General features: G+C 44.8%; 1 protein-coding gene across 5 annotated transcripts in view; it reads right to left on the bottom strand.

Annotated features, from left to right (window-relative positions):
- Window positions 1–2,457: 2,457 nt before the first annotated feature.
- Window positions 2,458–27,163, bottom strand: part of gramd2aa (GRAM domain containing 2Aa) — a 66,892-nt gene continuing 42,186 nt past the window's right edge. The window contains exons 3-12 of one of the 5 annotated variants that reach the window (XM_072464901.1): window positions 24,367–24,424; window positions 18,030–18,276; window positions 15,772–15,875; window positions 14,445–14,543; window positions 11,408–11,479; window positions 10,424–10,480; window positions 7,431–7,608; window positions 5,513–5,606; window positions 3,162–3,266; window positions 2,458–2,627 (exon numbers count right to left, since the gene is read on the bottom strand). In XM_072464901.1, coding sequence (XP_072321002.1) covers window positions 2,624–2,627; window positions 3,162–3,266; window positions 5,513–5,606; window positions 7,431–7,608; window positions 10,424–10,480; window positions 11,408–11,479; window positions 14,445–14,543; window positions 15,772–15,875; window positions 18,030–18,276; window positions 24,367–24,424 — 1,018 coding nt within the window. In that variant the 3' untranslated portion in view covers window positions 2,458–2,623. Of the gene's footprint in view, window positions 2,628–3,161; window positions 3,267–5,512; window positions 5,607–7,418; window positions 7,609–10,423; window positions 10,481–11,407; window positions 11,480–14,444; window positions 14,544–15,771; window positions 15,876–18,029; window positions 18,277–24,366; window positions 24,425–27,163 lie in introns of all 5 variants that reach the window. The other 4 variants (XM_072464904.1, XM_072464900.1, XM_072464903.1 and 1 more) reach the window with 4 other exon arrangements.

The following is a 27,163-nucleotide window of genomic DNA, read 5'->3' as shown; positions in this document are numbered from 1 at the left end:
GATATTCTTTGGAATGGCTAAAGGATTACAATATCGAAGCTTTAGAGGAGGAAGAGCTCATGACACACTTTTCTGTTCTGAAAGTGACTCTTCTCCTTCAGCAAACACCTGATCATAATATGGCAGGATTTAGTCTTAACTTTATCTATAGTACAATATGGTAGTTACAGCTTCTCTGAAATAAAAGTAACGTGAACATTGACATCTTATATCTTCATCAGAGGCGTCTCCAGCACATGATCTTCTCTGTTTGATGCCATTTCTCTTGCTCATATTTGATTTAAAGTGCATAAGGCTGGTTTTCATGTTCTTTTTGTGAAAGAACCTGTGGTAAATATTTATCATCCTTTTATATCAAGCGGCAGTTTGTAGAGAAAACGTTGGAAAGAAAGAAATACACAAAGTCATTTTACTTTGTGTATTTCTTTCTTTCAATATGTTTTGCTCCTGTAAAATGCAGTTAGCTGTTAATATTAATAATAATAATAATAATACTAAATACGTTTTATACAGTGCGTTTCACCAAACGCTGTTAGCTTCCTAGCTAACTAAAGAGGAGTGTTTCAAGTTTTTCTGGAACATTAATATCTGATAATATGTCCAAGATGAACTGTTTTTAAAAAACAGAGAACAATCTATGTATATATTCATCATACACAGGTAATACTTATATCATATTAATATGAAATATAATCAAAATGTTTAAAATTTGTCTTTTGAATAAGTATTCTCTAAAAATGTAGTTAATGATTGTTAATCATTGACCACGCCTCCTCCTGCAACCACTCCTCCTCTCTTTAACCACACCTCAAATTACCCAGAAGCACTATTTATACAGGCCCATCACGGAGCCATCACAGAGCCATCACGGAGCCATAACGGAGCCATCACGGAGCCATAACGGAGCCATAACGGAGCTATAACGGAGCCATAACGGAGCTATAACGGAGCCATAACGGAGCTATAACGGAGCCATCACGGAGCCATAACGGAGCCATAACGGAGCTATAACGGAGCTATAACGGAGCCATAACGGAGCTATAACGGAGCCATAACGGAGCTATAACGGAGCCATCACGGAGCCATAACGGAGCTATAACGGAGCCATCACGGAGCCATAACGGAGCCATAACGGAGCTATAACGGAGCCATAACGGAGCTATAACGGAGCCATAACGGAGCTATAACGGAGCCATCACGGAGCCATAACGGAGCCATAACGGAGCTATAACGGAGCTATAACGGAGCCATAACGGAGCTATAACGGAGCCATAACGGAGCTATAACGGAGCCATCACGGAGCCATAACGGAGCTATAACGGAGCCATCACGGAGCCATAACGGAGCTATAACGGAGCTATAACGGAGCCATAACGGAGCTATAACGGAGCCATCACGGAGCCATAACGGAGCTATAACGGAGCCATCACGGAGCCATAACGGAGCTATAACGGAGCTATAACGGAGCCATAACGGAGCTATAACGGAGCCATAACGGAGCCATAACGGAGCTATAACGGAGCCATCACGGAGCCATAACGGAGCCATAACGGAGCTATAACGGAGCCATAACGGAGCCATAACGGAGCTATAACGGAGCCATCACGGAGCCATAACGGAGCCATAACGGAGCTATAACGGAGCCATCACGGAGCCATAACGGAGCCATAACGGAGCTATAACGGAGCCATAACGGAGCCATAACGGAGCTATAACGGAGCCATCACGGAGCCATAACGGAGCTATCATGGAGCCATCATGGAGCCATAACAGAGCCATCACGGAGCTATCATGGAGCTATAACGGAGCCATCGTCATCATCACCATGATCAATAACATGATCATATTCCTGGTTGGGGCGTGGTCCGGGCTGTGAACTGTTGTTTGATTATAATAAGTCGAGCACTGGAACATAAACTCTGGTTTAGTGCATTTCCTGAATTATAAGGAACCATTGTTTGTAAAATGTTGCATTTAACTCTGATTGAACCGGTCATATGCACTTTAAACTGGTGAGAACATGTTACATAAGCGTGTATACTGCCTGCTACAGGAATAACACGGTACTACACTCAGAGTACACGCCCTTTCACAATGTGACTCAGAGTCTTTGGTGACTTAAATACATCAAAACAAACATACAACTAATAATACCATGTGCATCTGTCGTATCAGGTACATTCTGCCAAATGTATTCGGACAACTAGTAACTCCCGCTCCAAGTGTCAAAACAAAGTACCAAAATATATCTAAAACATTTACATACATTTGAAAAAGATCACATTTTTGGAAAAGTGCATTTCTCTCACGTTCAGCCTCTTTCTTCATCTTTAGAACTGCATTTGGTTTTCACACATGGAAAGTTTCGGGAAAACTGGTTCAAATCTTTCCTCAGTTTTTTCAAGTAAATCTTCACATGATCCTGGGCTTCAATTCACCTTAAGTTAATGTAGAAGAAAAACAGATGGAATAGAACTCAAAAGCCGTGGTTAGTTAACTACGTTTCACATTCAGAATCTAGCATCAACATTCTGTTTGCATAGTCAAGTGATCAATGAGGCCTGCAGAAGGCTGAGGACGTCCCTGTTCTTCTGGGGCCCCGAGAGGAGCGGGACAGCCATGGTTACCTGCACCAGGGACACACAGGGCCAATGTCACTGACATGGATTAAAACAGTCTAAACTTTGAAATGACAAAAGTCTGTGATTCATCTCAGAATATCACAAAATATGAAACATCCAGAAACATGCAGCTGGTTTATGTGAGTAAAGCACACGTGAGTGACAGAGCTGCAGTAAAACACATTTAACGTCGTGTTTCACTGCATTTCTTTGATTAATAAAGATTATGACACAAGCGTTGCATTTTTGATGAAGGAAAAATCCAGATTTGTAAGTTTTACTGGACAGATACTCTATATATATACTATAGAATGGCTGAGCCCACTATAGTTTTTCACAGATATATTACATTTTTAATAACAAAACAATGTTTGAGAGCTACAATGTCCTGTCCAATAAAGAAAGTCTACGAACTAAAACATCCTTAAAAATAAAGTCACCATAATGACGGTAAAAAATATGACTGGTAAAAGCGTACATTTGATTGTGAATACTTTTAGCAGTATGTCTGGTGTGAATGAAGTGAGTGTGGGGCAGGACCTCTCTTGCAGGGGCAGGTTTGGGTTACTGAGGAAGGACAGCTGCTGCTCCAGGCTGCACACTCGAAAGGCCAGGTAACAGGACGACAGGATGAGCACAATGATCCTGGGACACAGCAGAAAGTACAGTGAGTCCAACTGCAGGACAGACAATACCACCACTGAACACAAGAGGGCGACAGCAGCCCAGATCTTTACATGATTCTGCATCTGGTCCTGAAAGTATCAAACATGATGTAAACCATGACTGTAAAGGAACATTTGACCACTAAATACAGTTATTTCCAGGCTCAGAAACACTGGAGATGTATACATTTAAACTTGGATCGAGGCCAAATCAAAATTGCAACTAAACCAGGACTAAACCCAAAAATAAACCTGGACTAGAACAGGACCAAACCAAATCCACGTCAGGACTAAAATGGGCTCAATTTAGAACCAAATAACAAGTGTGAAAACATCTTAAATGTTTTGTCATCTGTAACTTCAATATAACCAATACATGACTGCATTTTTGTCAAATTAAGGCCAAATAAAAGGTGTTGTCAAAATGACTTCTGATACTGATACTTTCAAAGTGCATACGTACAGTATACGTACAGTATACGTACAGTATACGTACAGTATACGTACAGTATACGTACAGTATACGTACAGTATATGTACAGTATACGTACATACAGTCATATACGTACAGTATATGACTCATGACTAGAATACGTAGTCCATGGGGTAAAATTTGTTTGTGAATCCCTCTGTGATGTCATCAATAAGGGACATTCAATACAAAATGAGACACAAATGTAAATTTTTTCTGTCACTTTAAACAATCATTTAACAAAATGAAGGTGTTATCAGGTATTTGTCAATTTGTCAAATCCTGTGTGTGTGTGCTGCCTGTGTGTGTGTGCTGCCTGTGTGTGTGTGTGTGTGTGTGTGCTGCCTGTGTGTGTGTGTGTGTGTGTGTGCTGCCTGTGTGTGTGTGCTGCCTGTGTGTGTGTGTGTGTGCTGCCTGTGTGTGTGTGCTGCCTGTGTGTGTGCTGCCTGTGTGTGTGTGTGTGTGTGCTGCCTGTGTGTGTGTGTGCTGCCTGTGTGTGCTGACTGTGTGTGTGCTGCCTGTGTGTGTGTGTGTGCTGCCTGTGTGTGCTGCCTGTGTGTGTGCTGCCTGTGTGTGCTGCCTGTGTGTGCTGCCTGTGTGTGTGTGTGCTGCCTGTGTGTGTGCTGCCTGTGTGTGTGTGTGTGTGTGCTGCCTGTGTGTGTGCTGCCTGTGTGTGCTGCCTGTGTGTGTGCTGCCTGTGTGTGTGTGTGTGTGCTGCCTGTGTGTGTGCTGCCTGTGTGTGTGTGCTGCCTGTGTGTGCTGCCTGTGTGTGTGTGCGCTGCCTGTGTGTGTGCTGCCTGTGTGTGCTGCCTGTGTGTGTGTGTGTGCTGCCTGTGTGTGTGCTGCCTGTGTGCGCTGCCTGTGTGTGTGTGCTGCCTGTGTGTGTGTGCTGCCTGTGTGTGTGTGCTGCCTGTGTGTGTGTGCTGCCTGTGTGTGTGTGCTGCCTGTGTGTGTGTGCTGCCTGTGTGTGTGCTGCCTGTGTGTGCTGCCTGTGTGTGCTGACTGTGTGTGCTGACTGTGTGTGTGCTGCCTGTGTGTGTGCTGCCTGTGTGTGTGTGTGTGTGTGTGTGCTGACTGTGTGTGTGCTGCCTGTGTGTGCTGCCTGTGTGTGTGTGTGTGCTGACTGTGTGTGTGCTGCCTGTGTGTGCTGCCTGTGTGTGTGTGCTGCCTGTGTGTGTGTGTGCTGCCTGTGTGTGTGTGCTGCCTGTGTGTGTGTGCTGCCTGTGTGTGTGTGCTGCCTGTGTGTGTGCTGCCTGTGTGTGTGTGCTGCCTGTGTGTGCTGCCTGTGTGTGCTGACTGTGTGTGCTGACTGTGTGTGTGCTGCCTGTGTGTGTGCTGCCTGTGTGTGCTGACTGTATGTGTGCTGACTGTGTGTGTGCTGCCTGTGTGTGTGTGTGTGCTGACTGTGTGTGTGCTGCCTGTGTGTGCTGCCTGTGTGTGCTGCCTGTGTGTGTGTGTGTGTGCTGACTGTGTGTGTGCTGCCTGTGTGTGCTGCCTGTGTGTGCTGCCTGTGTGTGTGTGTGTGCTGACTGTGTGTGTGCTGCCTGTGTGTGCTGCCTGTGTGTGCTGCCTGTGTGTGTGCTGCCTGTGTGTGCTGCTGTGTGTGCTGCCTGTGTGTGTGCTGCCTGTGTGTGTGTGTGTGTGCTGCCTGTGTGTGTGTGTGTGTGGTGACTGTGTGTGTGTGTGCTGCCTGTGTGTGTGTGTGTGTGGTGACTGTGTGTGTGTGTGCTGCCTGTGTGTGTGGTGCTACTCACAGCAGGGTGAAGAACTTGAGCAGCTGGTACTCCATCTGGCCCAGCTCGGCCCCGGGCTCCGATGAGAGGCCCCTGTCTGTCTGCGGCGAGCGCTCTGCAACACAACATCCCGCTCAACACCTGCAGCGCTGACCGTGCACATACTCACACACGCTAAGAGACAGAGGCAGGACATGCAACTGTGGAGGAGAAGACTGCACCTGACACACCACCACCTGACGGAGCGCTGTGCCATGTCTGGAAATCCAAGTGCGTGTTTCATAGCAACCACAGAGCCAATCAGGAGTGAGGTTGTAGAAGGTACATGACTCTTTCAGCCCGCGCCGCTGGTATCCACGGGGCACTTAGCAACGCGCTGTGCAAGCTGTCAATCAAACCTGTTGCTAAGATGCTCCGGAAACGTGACAACAGATGGAACCTGATTGGTCGGTCATTATGGGGTCACGTGGAGGCGTTTGAGTCCAGGATGTGGAGCTTGACCGCAGCGTTTACAGAGACTGGACGGGGTTCACTGGCTCGTGTCCTCTTTGGAACGCAGCGGTCAGAGGCTTAGCTACGTCCACTCCTACATACGCACTATGGTAGCAGACAGTGGGAAAAGTGGGCGGGGCGAAATATAGTGAATAGACATTAATATCGTGTATATCAAAATAACATGACCAATAATAATGAGGTGTAATAATATTGTCCTTTTCATACTTTCTTACTCTATTGGCTCCTCCATTTCATGCGGATCGACCCCATAATCACAGATCTAGCCCGTGAACACGCTTGGCTGGGTCCTGCGTGTGGAAATGTCCTCCGTCTGATCCATAATCTGCCTGTAATCTACAAGGGCCTGAGCTGTTTATAGCAGCACCACATGATTCCATCTCCACTTGAGCTTAATGAGATGTTGCATAAGAGCGAGTTCACGTCTATCGCAGCCTCTGGTTCCTCTCACACCATAAAGAACATATAAAGCACAATAGAGATCATATCATTTAGTCTCTATTAAGATGTGTTATGCTGCAGAGACTCAAGAACAAACATTTATCTCCTTCCTCGTTGTCCTCGAGTTACATTCAAACTAGGAACCAATCCAAGCCAGGTAGCATTAGCCACGTTTCAACTGGCCCCGCACCCAGTTATTATTACACTTCTGTTTCTAATCTCTCCAATAGATTTGGTTTTCCATCATCACTCAGACAAATGATTCAGGTCAAAACTGTTCAGTGAATGAATGGAAATGAAGGTTTTGTCATTTCTCTCATGTCTGTGATTTTAATGCATATTTTCCCTGTTGTGAAGCACTTTGAACTGCCTTGTGTACGAATTGTGCTCAACAAATAAACTGGCCTTGCCTTCGTTTCTGTACCTAATCTGTGTTGCAACACTGAAATTTTCCCATTGTGGGACAAGGTTTGTTTCGCTTCATAAGTAATCTAGAGCTAATATTGTACTCAAAGTACACAATAATAAAGCCCACTTTGCGTGAGTAATCCCGGCTGAAGGGGGCGTGGTTTACAGGCGGCGGATCTAAAGCGTGTGTCCTTGGGGAGCGTGTCCTTGGGGAGTGGTGTCCTTGGGGAGTGTGTCCTTGGGGAGTGTGTCCTTGGGGAGTGTGTCCTTGGGGAGCGTGTCCTTGGGGAGTGGTGTCCTTGGGGAGTGTGTCCTTGGGGAGTGTGTCCTTGGGGAGTGGTGTCCTTGGGGAGTGTGTCCTTGGGGAGTGGTGTCCTTGGGGAGTGTGTCCTTGGGGAGTGGTGTCCTTGGGGAGTGTGTCCTTGGGGAGTGTGTCCTTGGGGAGTGGTGTCCTTGGGGAGTGTGTCCTTGGGGAGTGTGTCCTTGGGGAGTGTGTCCTTGGGGAGTGTGTCCTTGGGGAGTGTGTCCTTGGACTTTAGCTCTGCACATAGTTGAGTTTTATCACCTGCGTATGCACCTTCCAGCGGCGGCTCGGGTTTAAAGGGCGTGTCAGGGGAGGAGAGGCTGCCCGTGGAGTTCCCCAGGAGGTCAGGGAGCGAGGAGGACACGGACACTGTGGAGGGCTTCCGTCTCCATTTCAGCACCGACGGAAACTCGTCCACCACAGGGAACTCGTCTGCTGCCGGGAAGTCGTCCTGGGACAAGTAACAGAGCTGCAAGGTTTATCCCAATCAGAGCAAAACGTGACAGGAGCTGAACACAACACAATCCATCAGGACTCTTGTTCCTACTAAACCAAATCAAATACAGATTTTAGTGAGAACAATTGTAACGATGATTGATTTATTCTCATGGACGTCATCATTTCCTGTTTTGAGCCTCACATGATGCTGCTTTGACTCAGAAGATGAAACGGGCTCAAACACCAACTTGGAATTTCAATTTGGAAACATATTTAAGCCATAATTCCACTTTATATTGTAATAATGATGTTAAAAGCGATACAACTTTGCAAAGACATTGTACATGATCACATCCCTCACATAACTGTAACAAAACAACAATTAAGGGTTGCACACATCTTTCCAGTGGCTTGTGTGTTTGACGTGTGTTTCATAAGATCCTCTCATGAACTACGTAGATGTCGCTCACATGAATGCAGCATTAGCCTAAGAGGATTCACGGCCTGTACACCTGACATTTAATACCCCAAAAAGACAATAACACAACTTGTTATGAGAAGGATAAGTCATATATCAACTTACACGTAACAAAGACTTCATAACTGATTCTGCACAATAATAGACCCTTTATCCTTCTGAGGTGTCTGTGTCAGTGTGCACGCTCTGATACAGGACCATGTGACGATGAGGCGGGGCATCTGAGTGAGGGACTGTGTCAGTGTGCACGCTCTGATACAGGACCATGTGACGATGAGGCGGGGCATCTGAGTGAGGGACTGTGTCAGTGTGCACGCTCTGATACAGGACCATGTGACGATGAGGCGGGGCATCTGAGTGAGGGACTGTGTCAGTGTGCACGCTCTGATACAGGACCATGTGACGATGAGGCGGGGCATCTGAGTGAGGGACTGTGTCAGTGTGCACGCTCTGATACAGGACCATGTGACGATGAGGCGGGGCATCTGAGTGAGGGACTGTGTCAGTGTGCACGCTCTGATACAGGACCATGTGACGATGAGGCGGGGCATCTGAGTGAGGGACTGTGTCAGTGTGCACGCTCTGATACAGGACCATGTGACGATGAGGCGGGGCATCTGAGTGAGGGACTGTGTCAGTGTGCACGCTCTGATACAGGACCATGTGACGATGAGGCGGGGCATCTGAGTGAGGGACTGTGTCAGTGTGCACGCTCTGATACAGGACCATGTGACGATGAGGCGGGGCATCTGAGTGAGGGACTGTGTCAGTGTGCACGCTCTGATACAGGACCATGTGACGATGAGGCGGGGCATCTGAGTGAGGGACTGTGTCAGTGTGCACGCTCTGATACAGGACCATGTGACGATGAGGCGGGGCATCTGAGTGAGGGACTGTGTCAGTGTGCACGCTCTGATACAGGACCATGTGACGATGAGGCGGGGCATCTGAGTGAGGGACTGTGTCAGTGTGCACGCTCTGATACAGGACCATGTGACGATGAGGCGGGGCATCTGAGTGAGGGACTGTGTCAGTGTGCACGCTCTGATACAGGACCATGTGACGATGAGGCGGGGCATCTGAGTGAGGGACTGTGTCAGTGTGCACGCTCTGATACAGGACCATGTGACGATGAGGCGGGGCATCTGAGTGAGGGACTGTGTCAGTGTGCACGCTCTGATACAGGACCATGTGACGATGAGGCGGGGCATCTGAGTGAGGGACTGTGTCAGTGTGCACGCTCTGATACAGGACCATGTGACGATGAGGCGGGGCATCTGAGTGAGGGACTGTGTCAGTGTGCACGCTCTGATACAGGACCATGTGACGATGAGGCGGGGCATCTGAGTGAGGGACTGTGTCAGTGTGCACGCTCTGATACAGGACCATGTGACGATGAGGCGGGGCATCTGAGTGAGGGACTGTGTCAGTGTGCACGCTCTGATACAGGACCATGTGACGATGAGGCGGGGCATCTGAGTGAGGGACTGTGTCAGTGTGCACGCTCTGATACAGGACCATGTGACGATGAGGCGGGGCATCTGAGTGAGGGACTGTGTCAGTGTGCACGCTCTGATACAGGACCATGTGACGATGAGGCGGGGCATCTGAGTGAGGGACTGTGTCAGTGTGCACGCTCTGATACAGGACCATGTGACGATGAGGCGGGGCATCTGAGTGAGGGACTGTGTCAGTGTGCACGCTCTGATACAGGACCATGTGACGATGAGGCGGGGCATCTGAGTGAGGGACTGTGTCAGTGTGCACGCTCTGATACAGGACCATGTGACGATGAGGCGGGGCATCTGAGTGAGGGACTGTGTCAGTGTGCACGCTCTGATACAGGACCATGTGACGATGAGGCGGGGCATCTGAGTGAGGGACTGTGTCAGTGTGCACGCTCTGATACAGGACCATGTGACGATGAGGCGGGGCATCTGAGTGAGGGACTGTGTCAGTGTGCACGCTCTGATACAGGACCATGTGACGATGAGGCGGGGCATCTGAGTGAGGGACTGTGTCAGTGTGCACGCTCTGATACAGGACCATGTGACGATGAGGCGGGGCATCTGAGTGAGGGACTGTGTCAGTGTGCACGCTCTGATACAGGACCATGTGACGATGAGGCGGGGCATCTGAGTGAGGGACTGTGTCAGTGTGCACGCTCTGATACAGGACCATGTGACGATGAGGCGGGGCATCTGAGTGAGGGACTGTGTCAGTGTGCACGCTCTGATACAGGACCATGTGACGATGAGGCGGGGCATCTGAGTGAGGGACTGTGTCAGTGTGCACGCTCTGATACAGGACCATGTGACGATGAGGCGGGGCATCTGAGTGAGGGACTGACCAGGGACAGAGTGGGTTCCTCCATCAGCTGCTTCAGGCTCAGGCTCTTCCCGTTCACCTGCTCAAACACAAACACAAACACATTTACTGCTCATACTTCTCTGAAAAGGTCATGTAAGAAAAAGAAAAAGTACAAAAACAAATATAGTAATAAAAATGACTAATATAAATGACTGAAGGAGTTGGAAGTGATTGTGATTTGGCTGCAAAGCACTGATCTTGATATTATTACTAAATGTAAATATACCCAATTATTTCAGTTACATTAAAACATTATGACATCAAACTTCTTCTCAAAATCTGTCAAAAAAGACTAAACCGAGGCCAATTTAGAACGAAAAAGGGAAAATCAGCCTTTTTCAACACGTTTCCTTTTAAAATCAGTCAAAGACCTGGTGGTGTTGCCGTAGAAACGCTGTTTGCTCGATCATTTACAGATTCTCAGGTCTTCACAGACATTTTCAGTCACTTTTCATGTGTGGGACGTTCCAAAATCACTACTGTCACTTTTAATATGAACCAAAACTGTGCATTGTGTAGATATGTAGAGTTAGATATGTGGCGTTTACATGCTTAAAGCTTTAGATGACTAAATGTACATTTTTCAGCCACATTTTTCTGAATTTTGCCACCATTTTCATCACCAACTTTATATTTTTCCTTCAGACAAACTTTATGGATCAATAGGTGAGACATAGCAGCTCAAAAAAACAACAACACATTAGTAATAACAGAATGATCATTATTTCAGTTCCATTAGTCACAATTCTTCAAATTCCTTGTTGCAGCCAGAGTCTTATAGTGATTTGTACTTTGATTAAAATCATCAGTATCTTCAGCCTTCTCTTCATTACAGACACTTTATTATGATAAGCTGCTACACAAGTTCGATCTTATCTTATCTGCTTAAGTTTTACACCAGTGCAGTTCAAATGATGATCACTAATTCATAATAATAAATATCATGCGCAGAAGCGTGTGAGACCTGCAGATGTGTGCAGATCCTCCTGAGCACGTCGTACACACTGTCCCTGGAGAGCAGCGACACAAACACGTACTGCAACACAGAACAGAACAGAGCGCTCATAAAACCTGCAAATACTCCATTTCCTGTTTGTGAAATGTTCCACTTTGATCCATAAATACTGAGATGAAATCGATGCCACTTTTTAAAGACCAGCTCTAGATTTGATTTCAATTTGAAAGAAGTGTGTGTAAAAGTTTTTAAATGTCATAAACATGAGCTGTGTCTCTGTACACAAAGCAAACATGTTCTAATCAAATATCATTTTTACTCTTAACAAATATAATGTTAATTTATTCTTAGTTACAAAAACATTGGAGAGTTGTTGTTATAATTTGGTGTTTTGTCCAATCAGAGAGCAGAATGAGTCTCTGAAATCTAGTGTTTAAACCTCCTGTCTCTGATGTGAGGACTCCGCCCACAGCTCCTGCACCAATCATGAAGCAGAGCCACGCCCTGAACAGGAGCCACGGCCTGAACAGGAGCCACTGCCTGAACAGGAGCCACGGCCTGAACAGGAGCCACGGCCTGAACAGGAGCCACGGCCTGAACATGAGCCACGGCCTGAACATGAGCCACGGGCTGAACATGAGCCACGGCCTGAACATGAGCCACGGCCTGAACACTTTGAATTGCTCTACAAATAAACTTGCCTTGCCTGTAACCATTGATTGAACTGCACAATGAAACACAAAAATGCAGTAAAATCCTAAAAATCCCGATCCCTGCTCATTTTCATTCACATCTGAATTAGAATTGAAATAAATGAGATTAGAATACACGTGGCCCATCATCACTGTGTGCGGTGGAACTGTCCTGGTGATACTGTGTTGGACTGAGATTAGCAAAGCGCTGCAAACTGTTTTCTGCACAGGCATTCCACAGGACTTCAAAACTCCTGCCATGGACTGGATGGATGGATACCTCAGGGAAGAATCACCAAAAAATGGACACAAACTGGACCAACAATCAAGGACTGGACCGAGGAATTTGAATGAGTAAAATGTAACTTTATTGGATATCTTTTGCTGCTTACATTTATTTTACTCTGTGCCTTTTTGTTCATTAGAAAAATAAATTAAAAGAAAAAAAACAATGCCAATTGGTCAATGTAGTCCACAATCTAGTCCGTTTGAATTCCCTTCAGCATCATTGAAGAGAAGAGCATGTGCAGAAGAGACATGGTTTAGTGAAGCACATTCTCCTTTAAAGATTTTGTATTGTGATGATTTTAATGCAACTTTTCCTGTTCTGTAAAGCACTTTGAATAACTGTGTTTGAGTTACAGATAAACTTGACTCAAATTGCCTAGAAAGCGCCTCTTTAAGAAGATATGTCAGTCTGACTGTAGCAGAACCAGATGCTCAGGTTATGTGTATGCATGACATCAGAGAGCAGTCACTTTGTGCATAAGTCATTAGAGCAGTCAATCAAAAGTCCCCAAAGGCATTAAAGTTCTGAGCGGACACTTGCACCATAAAGGTGTAATGTTTAACCTCTGAAGTCAATGAATCCCTTTTGAACCGTCCACAAACTCCTGAGAACACTGCTTTATGAGATAGTGAGTTATTCTAACCACCATTATAACTCTGACTAAAACATATACATCAGAACTTACAAGAGTAATAGTATTATTCATTACATTAAAAATAAATGGGAAAGAGAGGTTCATTTTATTTTGACGGATGAAGAAAGGGAAAATACATCTACATCTCAGGTGAGAAACACAAAATCACATGTTTGGAGGGATTCTGTTGGAAAAGTGTGTCACGTCTTTGCATAACACCATGTCAAAGTGCTCATTATGCACAAGGACATTCTATTGGAGAAATTGTGGCGGCCAGAGGCAGATTTTCATGTGTTTTGGGACTGTCCTGTTGTTTGTGACATCATCCCATTCCATTTCAGAACGTTGTATTTGGCCTCAAACCTCACGGCACAGACACAATCAGGGAATATCTGTGGAATATTCTCCTGGTGGAAGAACGGATGACACGTGTTGCACCAACGATCAAGGACTGGACCAACATTATAATTGACACAATACAGATCACATTTGGACTTAACTTGACACATTTGACAGACTTTGGACCAATTGGAACGTTCATTTTGGAGTTTGTGTGCCTTAGTTTGATCTGGATGTCGTGTATTTGTGGGAAAAAGGCGCCTGGTACTTTTATTGATATTGTTAAAATAATGAAAAGATGTGTTCTAACTTCTAACTGATAATTCACTCATGGGAATGTAACACACACCTGAAAATCACGGGTTTAACATTAGTTTGTTTCTCTTCAAACTACTCTCTCTTGCCAAATTAATAGACCAATTGGCAATACAAAACCTAATTCAGTTTTTTAATCGTCTTGAGAGAACGGTTAAACAATTCTTCAAATAAAAAATCCAATGCAGAAATACATTTGTAACTTAATTAATGTGAGGCTTGACTCACTACACCATGATATAATAATAATCTAATAATCTAAATGTGTTCATTACAGGGAACACGGTTTCCTCTCCTGCCAGTGTGGGTGTGGTGGTGCATGATGGGAAAGTGTGACGACAACTGCAAGAGCTCTGAACAAACTATGGCACAAGCAAACAGAGTATTACACAGCTCTAAAGTCCTGCTCAGGTCCTGGTGCTCAGGTCCTGGTGCTCAGGTCCTGGTGCTCAGGTCCTGGTGCTCAGGTCCTGGTGCTCAGGTCCTCGCGCTCAGGTCCTGGTGCTCAGGTCCTCGCGCTCAGGTCCTGGTGCTCAGGTCCTGGTGCTCAGGTCCTCGCGCTCAGGTCCTGGTGCTCAGGTCCTGGTGCTCAGGTCCTCGCGCTCAGGTCCTGGTGCTCAGGTCCTCGCGCTCAGGTCCTCGCGCTCAGGTCCTGGTGCTCAGGTCCTCACGCTCAGGTCCTCAGGTCCTGGTGCTCAGGTCCTCAGGTCCTGGTGCTCAGGTCCTGGTGCTCATGTCCTGGTGCTCAGGTCCTCACGCTCAGGTCCTGGTGCTCACCTTCTGCCCCGTGTCGGTGGTGATGGCCAGGCCGTTGGGCACCAGGCCTGCCGTCTTGTGCTTCTTCACCAGCCTCACTGACACCACAGGGATGGCCACCTGCAGCAGACAGAGGTCAGAGGTCAGAGGTGACACTACAGACCTGAACTCAAGAGGCTTTTATCTGTTTTACAGCTATTTTCAATATTTTTTGATAAACATTGTGCAAAATAAGTAAATACATAAGCATTACTTTATCACTTATTATAATAAAGCATAATACACAACCTGTCAAAGTTTGGATACACTTTTTATTTCATGTTTCCCCAACACAACCTTTGTATTTTATAATCCAGGTCCCCGACCTGTAAAGCTGAGTGGAAGCACAAAATAACCAAGCCACAGACCCTCGGGACCCTCATTGTAGAATGGATGTTGGTATTTATTGACCCCCAAAGTGGGAACCACTGTATCAGAAAATTGTTCACACATTATAAAGGCCCAGATTTCTTCAAAAAGTGACTCAAGTAAATGTAAGTGACTGTGATCCAGTCCTAGAGCCCAGGCAGTGACAGAGAAGAGAAACATCCTGCTGAGGAATGTGTTTGGATTAAGCAGCTCATTGTCACTCAGACCTGAGGAACAACGACCTGCCTCAGACTAAATACTGCTGTGTCTGCAGTATCATCTCACTGGAGAATGGGGGGCTTGTTAAGCATTTGAGTGACAGTGAGCTTGTCAGGCTGAGACAGGGGCTGAGACAGGGGCTGAGACAGGGGCTGAGACAGGGGCTGAGACAGGGGCTGCTTAGAGAACGTATATGGCCCTGTTTGGACTGGTCCTGCCCCTCAGACCGGTTCACTTTGGAGCACATTGTCGATAGAGCATTTGCAGTGTGCTGTGCCCTAACCACTCCACCACCCAGCACCACAGAACAATGCATTTCCTTGACATCACCCTAACTTTCTTAATAAATACATTCTGAATTGTGCCTAAAGCCGATCTGAGCAATGCACAAGAATAGGTTTTGTTTGTGGCTGAAGCGAGAGCTTCAACATCTCTCTATGATGCGGTGGGTTTGGATAATGTAAGATTCATGATGCTAACATGTGCTAGCTTTGTTTGTGCACATAACTTAGGGGAAATCATAGCGGCTTTTGGCATCTTATTTTCACCTGAGTCTGCGTTCTCTCTTGTCCAATCATCTCCCAAAGTGAGCCAGGCCACTTTGGAATCTAGACATCTCACATGGCTCACTTTGGACCACTCAAACGGGCCAGTACAATCCAATCAGCTCTGAAGTGAAGCAGATGAAAAAAGCTAACGTTCCCCTGTCTGTTAGCTGTACCTTGATGTCTTTGCCGAAGAGGTTGGCGTAGAAACACAGCCAGTGCCTGGAGATGTAGAGTCGTCCCTGTAGGAGGATGTCTCTGAGGAGAGCGCACGAGTACACTACGGGTTCAAGAAGAGGAAACTGTGTTAAAAGAGAAATGTATTCACTTTCCTTAAAATCCTTTTGATTTTGAATACAACCTTAACCTTAAATACTAGCTTTACAGATCTGGTATTGTTGCATTATTTTGCTTTTGGCTCAGTGTTGTCACAAAATAACATTTTAGTTTAATACATTTTGTAATTATTTTGAGAAGAAACATTGTGATTTAATGGTAATTCTCAATTACTGAAGCAGTGAAATCTCAGCTGCAGCAATGAATCGACTAAAAACACACTTAGACGTTTCTGTGTCATTTTAATGACTCAGCTCATCTCTCCGCACAGAGCATATTTTGGAGTGTATAATGATTATTTGATTACTAAATCATTTATGTGATGCATATGAATACTACGTTTCAGAAATGATTATAAAACGTGTAAGTTGTCCTGCGTCAATATCTTCATAATCTCCTTTTACTCCATCAGCTGTTGTGTGTGAGGAGCTGGAGCTGGAGGAAAGCCAAAGAAAATCCAATTCCGTCAACTGGACACGAGTGACAGAACGAGTGAGTTACTGTTTTACATTTGTCAGAAGGGAGGAGCTAACTACACTCCTATCAGCCCTGTTTGATCCGTCCTGAGGAGGACGTGAAATGGAGGTGAGTCTTTCTCTTTGACTCCTTCGTAGACAAAACCCTCCTGGATGAAAGAGGAATTACAGACTGTGACTTGTCTCTCAAACCATCTCTTCTCCTTTGCCAGGGTCTGAACTTCACTGTCCTCTAGAGTCATGTCCTCTAAAGTCATGTCCTCTGAAGTAATGTCTAATGTCCTCTAAAGTAATGTCTAATGTCCTCTAAAGTAATGTCCTCTAAAGTCATGTCCTCTAAAGTAATGTCCTCTAAATTAATGTCCTCTGAAGTCATGTCCTCTAAAGTCATTTCCTCTAAAGTTATGTCCTCTAAAGTAATGTCCTCTAAAGTAATGTCCTCTAAAGTAATAACCACTAAAGTAATGTCCTCTAAAGTAATGTCCTCTAAAGTCATGTCCTCTAAAGTAATGTCCTCTAAAGTAATGTCCTCTAAAGTAATGTCCTCTAAAGTCATGTCCTCTAAAGTCATGTCCTCTAAAGTCATGTCCTCTAAAGTCATGTCCTCTAAAGTCATGTCCTCTAAAGTAATAACCACTAAAGTAATGTCCTCTAAAGTAATGTCCTCTAAAGTCATGTCCTCTAAAGTAATGTCCTCTAAAGTAATGTCCTCTAAAGTAATGTCCTCTAAAGTCATGTCCTCTAAAGTCATGTCCTCTAAAGTCATGTCCTCTAAAGTAATGTCCTCTAAATTAATGTCCTCTAAAGTCATGTCCTCTAAAGTCATGTCCTCTAAAGTCATGTCCTCTAAAGTTATGTCCTCTAAAGTAATGTCCTCTAAAGTAATGTCCTCTAAAGTAATAACCACTAAAGTAATGTCCTCTAAAGTAATGTCCTCTAAAGTCATGTCCTCTAAAGTAATGTCCTCTAAAGTAATGTCCTCTAAAGTCATGTCCTCTAAAGTCATGTCCTCTAAAGTCATGTCCTCTAAAGTAATGTCCTCTAAAGTAATGTCCTCTAAAGTAATAACCACTAAAGTAATGTCCTCTAAAGTAATGTCCTCTAAAGTCATGTCCTCTAAAGTAATGTCCTCTAAAGTAATGTCCTCTAAAGTCATGTCCTCTAAAGTCATGTCCTCTAAAGTCATGTCCTCTAAAGTCATGTCCTCTAAAGTCATGTCCTCTAAAGTCATGGCTCTGAGATGTAGATGCCCAACAGAAGGAGGTCTTCATAAACTCTCACTCTCTGTTTAGTCTCCTGTGTAATGTTCACTACACTGACTGGTGTAGTGAACATTACTCTGTGGCTCAGAGTTCTGTCCCAGTTTTTCACTCAACATGTTGGTTTGAAATAGACAGGGACGTCACGCTGTCTGAAAATCCAACGCTGTGGAAGGGATTGTTACACCTTTTCTCCTTAGCTCTGATTCTCTATTGAATAAAAGAAAGTCTGATTCTGAAAAAAGAGATTCCCTTTAATTCCCATGTTGTGTCAGTAGTTAAAATATATCCTGGTATTAGAAGTTGACAATCCTGATGCAGAGTGTGTGCAGAGTATGCAAGATGCCACGCCCGGGCTCTTACCTTTCATGAGGATCTCGTCCTGGGGCACGCAGGGGAAGAGTTTGTGGTACTGGGAGTTGTACTTGCTGACAGTCTGCGCAGAGGGACAGGGCAGAGTCATGAGCAGCTCCTTGGCCCCCCCGCTGGCTCCGGCCCCCGCGGCTGCAGACACCAGAGAGCTGTGCACCAGGCTGAGCACGTTGGCCCCGTACATGCACACACACTCGCGCACGTCCAGGGCCTGGAGGAGGCTGCTGCAAGACACACACTGCAGCCTTGCCCTGTCAGTGCTGGGCCAGCTCCAGCAGCTACAACTCCACTACAGCCGACACTACAGCGACACTACAGCGACACTACAGCCGACACTACAGCCGACACTACAGCCGACACTACAGCGACACTACAGCGACACTACAGCGACACTACAGCGACAATCCAGCGACACTACATCCGACACTACAGCGACACTACAGCGACACTACAGCGACAATCCAGCGACACTACAGCCGACACTACAGCGACACTACAGCCGGCACTACATCCGACACTACAGCCGACACTACAGCGACACTACAGCCGACACTACAGCCGACACTACAGCGACACTACAGCGACACTACAGCCGGCACTACAGCCGGCACTACAGCCGACACTACAGCCGACACTACAGCGACAATACAGCGACAATACAGCGACAATACAGCCGACACTATAGCGACACTACAGCCGACACTACAGCCGGTACTACAGCCGACACTACAGCGTCACTACAACCGACACTACAGCGACACTACAGCGACACTACAGCCGGCACTACAGCCGGCACTACAGCCGACACTACAGCGACAATACAGCGACACTACAGCCGACACTACAGCGACACTACAGCCGACACTACAGCCGGTACTACAGCCGGCACTACAGCCGACACTACAGCGACACTACAGCCGGCACTACAGCCGACACTACAGCCGACACTACAGCCGACACTACAGCGACACTACAGCCGGCACTACAGCCGACACTACAGCCGGCACTACAGCCGGCACTACAGCGTCACTACAACCGACACTACAGCGACAATACTGCGACACTACAGCCGACACTACAGCGACAATACAGCGACACTACAGCCGACACTACAGCGACACTACAGCCGGTACTACAGCCGACACTACAGCTGACACTACAGCGACACTACAGCCGGCACTACAGCCGACACTACAGCGACACTACAGCGACACTACAGCCGACACTACAGCCGGTACTACAGCCGACACTACAGCCGACACTACAGCGACACTACAGCCGGCACTACAGCCGGCACTACAGCCGACACTACAGCCGACACTACAGCCGACACTACAGCGACACTACAGCCGACACTACAGCGTCACTACAACCGACACTACAGCGACAATACAGCGACACTACAGCCGACACTACAGCGTCACTACAACCGACACTACAGCCGACACTACAGCCGGCACTACCACCACAATCTACAATCTAGCAGTGGGCACGACAAGCCTGCGCTACGGCAACAAGCGGCTTTCAAACAACTCACTAGGGTCAAGGGTCAACAATCAATGCCCAGTACAGTTTTGTCACTTTAAAGTAATAGTATTTAAACTTTATTACTTTATTATAAAAGGTTAATTGAAGCTTGCATTTATCAGGAAGACAACAGCCATGTTTCGATTGGTCCTGGTCCTCCAGATCGTTCGCTTTAGAGCTTTTTGGAAGGATTCTTCTAGTGGAGTTTGTACATCTCCGTGCTCAGGGTCAGGCTCTGTCCAGAGCCAAAGCTCGGCTAATGTTTTCTTAATAAATAAAACCTACATCGCACGTGATTTATACTTTTTAAACATAAAGATCTCAGCAAATCACAAAAAACAGCAAGTATTTTGAAGTTTGTTTGGCTGTGAGATGTGGATAAAGCTAGAGGAAAATACTTCCAGTTTATTCTGCTTTTATTTCCTTCTCTGTAAAGCCTCTCTTTATGTGATGCATTTGCTTGATCGTAATGAGCGTTGCGCGTCAATAAACAGGAAACAGCGGGACATGGCAAGCTTTGTTTTGCATGTCAGCTCAACATTTACTTAACATACTTTATTACTTTTCAGTGTTTCCTGCTGTTTTTCCGTCTGTTTTCCTCAGAGTTTGTGTCCAATCCTCTCCCTCTGGTGTGTAACGTCCCGGTGCGGTTCACTTAAAGCTCCAAACCAGTGGAAACATGGCTAATATTTCTTCCTCTTCCTCCCTTCAGCCAATCACAGCCTTCTGACTTTACTCAACCAACCACCTCTTAAGACATTCATACAAATCCACTCTCTCTCACCTCTCTGATCCTGCCTTTAGAGTCACGAGCCCGGACTCTCCTCTGCTCCATCTGTGTCGCAGCAGCAGAACTATGAGCCTCCTCAGCCTCTCTGATGGCTCCACATTTGAGTTCCATCTTACCCACAATGCTCTTTTCCTCACCTTTTATCAATATTACAATTTGGAAGCTTAACAATATCATAAATGCACTGGATATATTTTCTTACTGAATAATCTCCTAATAACAGATCTGGTGGATCATAAAACAGCTGATAACAGGAATGCTGGCGTCATAATGACTTACCTTTAGCATCTCTATAGCATCGAGCCATATCAGCAGCAGAAGCCTCATTTTAAAGTTCGACAAACAACTCTTTCTCTTTCCTGGCAGCTCCTCCAATCACGTCCCCACAACAACGTCTCGCGCTACCGTCCTCTCCTGGCGCTCCTGCTTCCCTCCTCAGTGACAGTAAATATGCTGCCTCTTGGCCGGTGTGGTCTCATTTTGCGTTTGGCCCGTTGGCGCGTGTGTCGGAGCTCTTATTATAGCCTGGTATTGTGCTTGAGCATACGGACGCGCAGCAGGACACGCTCGAACAACAGCGCGTGTGCCAGAAATGTGAAGATGCAAAATGACATGCACCTCCTCCCGTTTCAGTGCAGTTTACGAAGCATAATGATTGTTTGAAATAAAAGTGATGTTCAAGCATGTGCAGCTGCAGCTGGATTATTATTAGATGTTTGCAGCGGGTCAGAGCGGAACACAAAAAGCAGACAACAGGAGGGAAACTCATATAATGCAGTCTATGGCACATTTATAGTACCATATTATGCTTTTATTCATATAAGGCTTTCATTTTCACTGTGTGACTTTCTGTTGAAGGATCCGCCTGCTTGTCTCCATGGAGATGTCCTCGGTTTGCATTGAATGTTCCACATAAGGCATTAAACTTGTCTTGCATTTATTGAATTGCAGGTGTTTTGATTGATGAGTAAGACTGAGCGCGTCCAGTGAGCGAGCCGGACCTGGTCATGTCCAGACAAACCAGTGTTTTAGAAGTCAAATTCTTAGCAGTCAGTTTTTTGATTAGTTCAATTATTTTCATTGCACATTGAGATTGTATAAGTCAGGCATGTCCAAACTAGGGCCCGGGGGCCAAATGCGTCCCTCAGACCAATTTTTCTTGGCCCTCCGGCTTCCTGCTATGTCGGCCCAAACAACAAAAAGTACTTTTTACTGTGAAATTGGGAAAATTCAGGCATAATTGATGTTATACCAACCTAATATTAATGTTCTAAGTATAATTAAAGGTGTGAAGGCTCATCGCAATGACATCAAATGCAAAATTTCGAATGATTCACTTTGTCATTCAACAAATTCGACATTGTCAAGTTGTTTGTGGCCCTCTGCCCCGTTTAAGTTTCAAAATGCGGCCCCTGGTGAAAAAAGTTTGGACACCCCTGGTATAAGTAGATCATTGACCGAAAAAGGGGAGACTGGAGGCTTCTAGACAAAGAGTATTTACGACAGGATTAGGGTTATTTTAATATGGGCTTTACATAGTTACAAAGTAAGGAAATACTGTATCAGATTACTTTTTAGGTACGAGTTACATTTTGAAATGAAAAAATGTGTCTGAACCGTGTTACAAAGAATAAAGATAAAGAGGAGAGAGGATAGCATGTGCTGATATCTTCTGAGCACAGTCACTTCTCCGTGTGAGCCTAAACAAATGTAAATGTTGGTTTATGGAGGACTGGACGCTACAATGAGACGACGTAACAGGACCTTTAATTAGTGGGAAGATATAACTTGTATGTTTCCTTTTTTTAACTAACTTCGTAGTAATCAGTAATCTAATTACTTTTGAAATAAAGTCACCAGAGTAGTATTAGATTCACTTTTAGAAGACACAGGTGACACTTTCCCAGCATGCACCTCAGAACTCCACACGGCTTTGCATCCAAACTTACACAGCAAATGTCAATCTTTATCATAGTTTCAGAGCTTGTGGATTCTTTGCGCTGTGGGATGGACAGACTTTTACCAGAATGACAACGCTTCAGATTCTACATTTAGCTACAAATGTATTCAAAATTCATCTCATAACGATTCAACGTTTATTCATTGTGAATTGGCGATTGCATTAATCATTGATCTGTTAATGAGAAGTTTGAAGAGAAACGATCACAAATGCCTTTTAAAAAAGTTAAAAAAGGTTTTAATATAATCACAAAGTGTAGTTAAACGTGTGATTTTTGGGTGTTAAATAAATTGACCCGAGTACATTAGTCTCCTATACAAACAGCTTCACAACAAACATACTTATTATTTTAATAAGTGTGTCAGTAAACATTGTATGTACAGGGTTTTATGATGAAGTGCATTTCTCACATCTCTAGACACGTCATGATCATATTAGGAGGTGGAAAGTGAATCAGAGGTCCAGACGTAATCTACACATTCTAAAGTGTGTCACTTTAAACACTCGTGACACAAGGTGGACGCCAGTGTTGGATCTGACTCGTTTTTAACATGTGTTGTTACTTACGGCTTCATTCAATGACAAAGATAAAGCCCTGCCCACCTTTTCCTCTTTCTGCCACAGATCGTCTGTTCTAATGGCTTTTGCGGTTGAGTATATTTTAAGTGGAGAACGAGAAAAAAGTCTCGCTGCTAAAATATTCTCCAAAGTAGACTGATGAAAATGATGACGTGACCAACAAGTCAACACTGCACAGATTCCCTGGACCTGAAAACGGCTTTTAGGTCTGTGTAGACCTTATTTTCTCTGGAGGTTTTCCTGTGTTCACTAATACAACTGGAAGAAAGATTAGGTCTGATGGCGACGCCCAGACGGGCTTCTGGGATCAGGTGAATTGGCTCTGTGCACAGAACCTCAGTTGGGCTGTTTATGTTGTTAAGCTTTAGCGTTAGCATTGAAACAAAAACACATCATGAAGTCTTTAACATCCCCCACAACTCATTGCTCACTGCGGAAAAAATTCTATTGAAGAACTCATAAAAAACAAAACCGGACTTTTTTTATGGTAATTTAGTAATAAATACTTTATCTAGTAAAAAAAAAGACCTGGACCTAGACCTGTGCAGTGTTTTTAGAGTGAATATTTGATTCATAATTCAGAAAAATAATGTCCCGACAGACACAGGTCAAGTTCTCTGCTTCATTAGGAGCATTATATGTTCTTTTAAACAGTTACATGGTATATTGCCTTCTTTTTACATTATTTTCTATTACAATTTTGCTCTTTCTCTACTCGCAAGATGGCCGCCACGATTACCATGGCAACAGAACCCACGATCACTTTGGCCTTTATTATAACACAATGGTACTGACTCTGTGATTCCCCAATTTGAGTCAGCGCTGAATTTAGGATGAAACCTGCAGGACAAACTACATCTATAATCTCACTCACCTCTTTAAGTTCAATATGAGCCCAACGATGGTGAAAACACAACATTTAAAAAGAGAAACATCAATATCAAGTGATTTTAGTGTCATAATTAATGTGTTTTGTGTCTTAACAAACTATTTCACTTAAATGACGGGCGAACTAAAACTACAACTGACAAGGGACATTTTTGACCGTGTCTGGCATTTAAAATGATGAAAATACAGTCAAACTAACGACAAGCGTGACCCAAACTCTGTGCAGAGCCAATTGTTCTGATTGCATTCCTACTTGTCTTCATCTCCATGGATACAAGCAGGCGGCGTGTCCCCACCAGAAATGTTGCATACTTCACCTTTAAATAGAATATGAGTGAAACAAAAAACTTTATATTGTCAATGTCATTTTGTAAAGAGAATGACATGGTTAAAAGGAAAAAAGAATGAAGCATAATATGGTACTTAAGCATCAAAAATAATACATGACAAAAAACAAGAATTTTATTTTCATTTTGTAACTCTAATATTAGCTTATGGATTATGGATAGATGCTGCCGCCATGGAAAGATTTAGCCTTGTAATTTGTCATCTGTGGAAGGTGAAAGTGACGGATGAGCACTCACCGAGCCCCTGTAACACTTCTTCACATCCTCATAAGACAGGTCCTCAATCAGGTGAAACCTAAGGGAAAGAAGACAAGAACACTATAGTTTGGGACAATGTTTTATGTTTAAATCCTATAAACCACAAGCAGCTACAAACAAATTCAGTCAAATATGACAGGGAGACAGTGTAAGTCACATTAGATTGTGCAGTTTGCACACAGTCCATCATCAGCAGGTCTGAGGCGTCCTCCTGAAGCCTCTCCACTGCCACGTGACAACATAATGACAGCTCTGTGCAGCAACACCCTATGTGCAGACCCTCTGTGCAGACCATCTGTGCTGCAACACCCTCTGTGCTGCAACACCCTCTGTGCTGCAACACCCTCTGTGCAGACCATCTGTGCTGCAACACCCTCTGTGCTGCAACACCCTCTGTGCTGCAACACCCTCTGTGCTGCAACACCCTCTGTGCAGACCACGCTCACCAGATGATCCATGCCGCTCTTTACATGGGGACAACAGGAGCCGACATGATAGCATTGTGGTGGAGGAGGAGGAGGAGGAGGAGGAGGAGGAAGAGGAGGAGGAGGAATAGAAGGAGGAGGAGGAAGAGGAGAAGGAGGAGGAAGAGGAGGGAGAGAAGGAGGAAGAGGAGGAGGAAGAGGAGGAATAGAAGGAGGAGGAGGAAGAGAAGGAGGAGGAAGAGGAGGAATAGAAGGAGGAGGAGGAAGAGAAGGAGGAGGAAGAGGAGGAGGGAGAGAAGGAGGAAGAGGAGGAGGAGGAAGAGGAGGAGGAATAGAAGGAGGAGGAGGAAGAGGAGAATGAGGAGGAAGAGGAGGAGGAAGGAGAGAAGGAGGAGGAGGGAGCAGATGTGACAGCATGTACTCTAATGCTAATGTCCACGGAACAGCAACACACTGAACAGCAGGGAATGTGTAAAATGTGTTGTATGTATTGTATGTTTATCATGAATATGGAAATACATTTGAAAATAGATTTTCTTACAATCTGTCATGTGGCTGTGCTTCTGTGTGAGTGAGAAATGTGTGAGATGCAGTGTGTTGTGTGCTTTGTGCTGGCAGACATGATACGAGTGTGAGCTGAACAATATGTGTGAACACCTGCTCGTGTTACACTCACCATGAGTCCCTGCTCAGGAAGAGAACGCACTTCATGTTTCACCAGAGACGCTCGCACAAACTACAGCTTACATGGTCTATGGTGCCCTTACATGGTCTGTGGTGCCCTAACATGGTCTGTGGTGCCCTAACATGGTCTGTGGTGCCCTTACATGGTCTGTGGTGCCCTTACATGGTCTGTGGTGCCCTAACATGGTCTGTGGTGCCCTAACATGGTCTGTGGTGCCCTAACATGGTCTGTGGTGCCCTTACATGGTCTGTGGTACCCTTACATGGTCTGTGGTACCCTTACATGGTCTGTGGTGCCCTTGCCCTGTGGTGTGTGTGTGTGTTTGTGTGTGTCTGTGTGTGTCTGTGTGTCTCTGTGTGTGTGTGTGTGTGTGTGTATGTGTGTGTGTGTGTGTGTGTGTGTGTGTGTGTGTGTACCCATGTGATATAATTCTTTAGGCAAAAAATGACAGCAAAGATGAAAATATCCTGTGTAAAGCTAAAGTCTGGCTGTGGTGCAGCAGAACAAGATGTGTGTGTGTTCATATGTAAACTATGTTAAATGTACATTTAGTCAGTTTCTTACCAGGGGTTTAGCTTTATTCATACCGTGATACAGATATTTTGAAATCTCTCTTGTTCTGGTGGGCTGCATGTCTGTACAGAAAATAATGTCTTCTTGGTATACATAAAAGTACTATTGGTAAACCTGCAGGTTACATTTAGTACATCGCATTAGTTCTGAGATACCCACCCTCGCTGTGTGAAGGAAAGGTTTCGCAGGTCTTTCCTTCTGCTGCTGTCAGACTTTATAACAAACACTGTTAGTCCTGAACACTCGCAATACTGACCTAACCATGTGCAATTCCGTCATATGTGCAATTACTGTCGTGATTCATGTGCAATTACTGTGAAATTCATGTGCAATCTATGTGCCGTCGTGACACATATTCCTGTGCAATTATTGTCGTGATCACATGCAATGGTATTTATGTATTTATTTTTATCTTTATTATTTTCCCCTCCATCCCTTGTTGGGAAATGGGAGGTTTTGTCTATGGGAGTTTTTATTTATAGTAGATCTTCTACTGAAAGTGTTTTTCAGACTTCCTATAAGTGATCTGTTCTTCTGTATCTACCTCTGTATCTACCTGCGTTGCACCAATGAAATTTCCCCATGTGGGACAATAAAGGAATATCTTATCTTATCCTGAGTTTAGTCTTGTCACGATAATGATTATATCAGTTTATAGTTCAGTAAATTATAGATATAACAATATATTTGGGGCTCATTATTTATTGTATAAATCTTTTTGGACATTTTTGTTATTTTTGTGGAAAGAAGATCAAATCTGAGCTGTAAAAAGGTAAAATAAGTCCCTCCAAATAAATTATAGAAACACTATATTTCAGTGTTTCATTCAGAGTTATTTACTGCTGCTCATGTTTCCGAACGACACTGTAGAAAAAGAAAAGCCTTGGGATACTGGGATTATTCTGTTTTAAAGTTATTGTGCCCGTCACATGAAGTCGTTTCCATATCATCGTTTATACTTTATATTTTCTGACTGTAGCAATATATTTCATTTAAAATGGTTTATTGTGGCAGGTGGAAGTGAGGTTTCAGATTCTGACCTCAGGACGATGAAACCAGGAAATGTTTTTGTCTCATATAAAGCTAAAGACCA

This window comes from Eucyclogobius newberryi, unplaced genomic scaffold (assembly GCF_026437365.1).
Source record: "Eucyclogobius newberryi isolate DKJ021-1_F unplaced genomic scaffold, fEucNew1.0.hap1 SCAF_5, whole genome shotgun sequence".
Lineage (NCBI taxonomy): Eukaryota > Metazoa > Chordata > Actinopteri > Gobiiformes > Gobiidae > Eucyclogobius > Eucyclogobius newberryi.
Note: the sequence above shows the minus strand (reverse complement) of the source record. Positions and strands in the feature narration are given on the sequence as shown.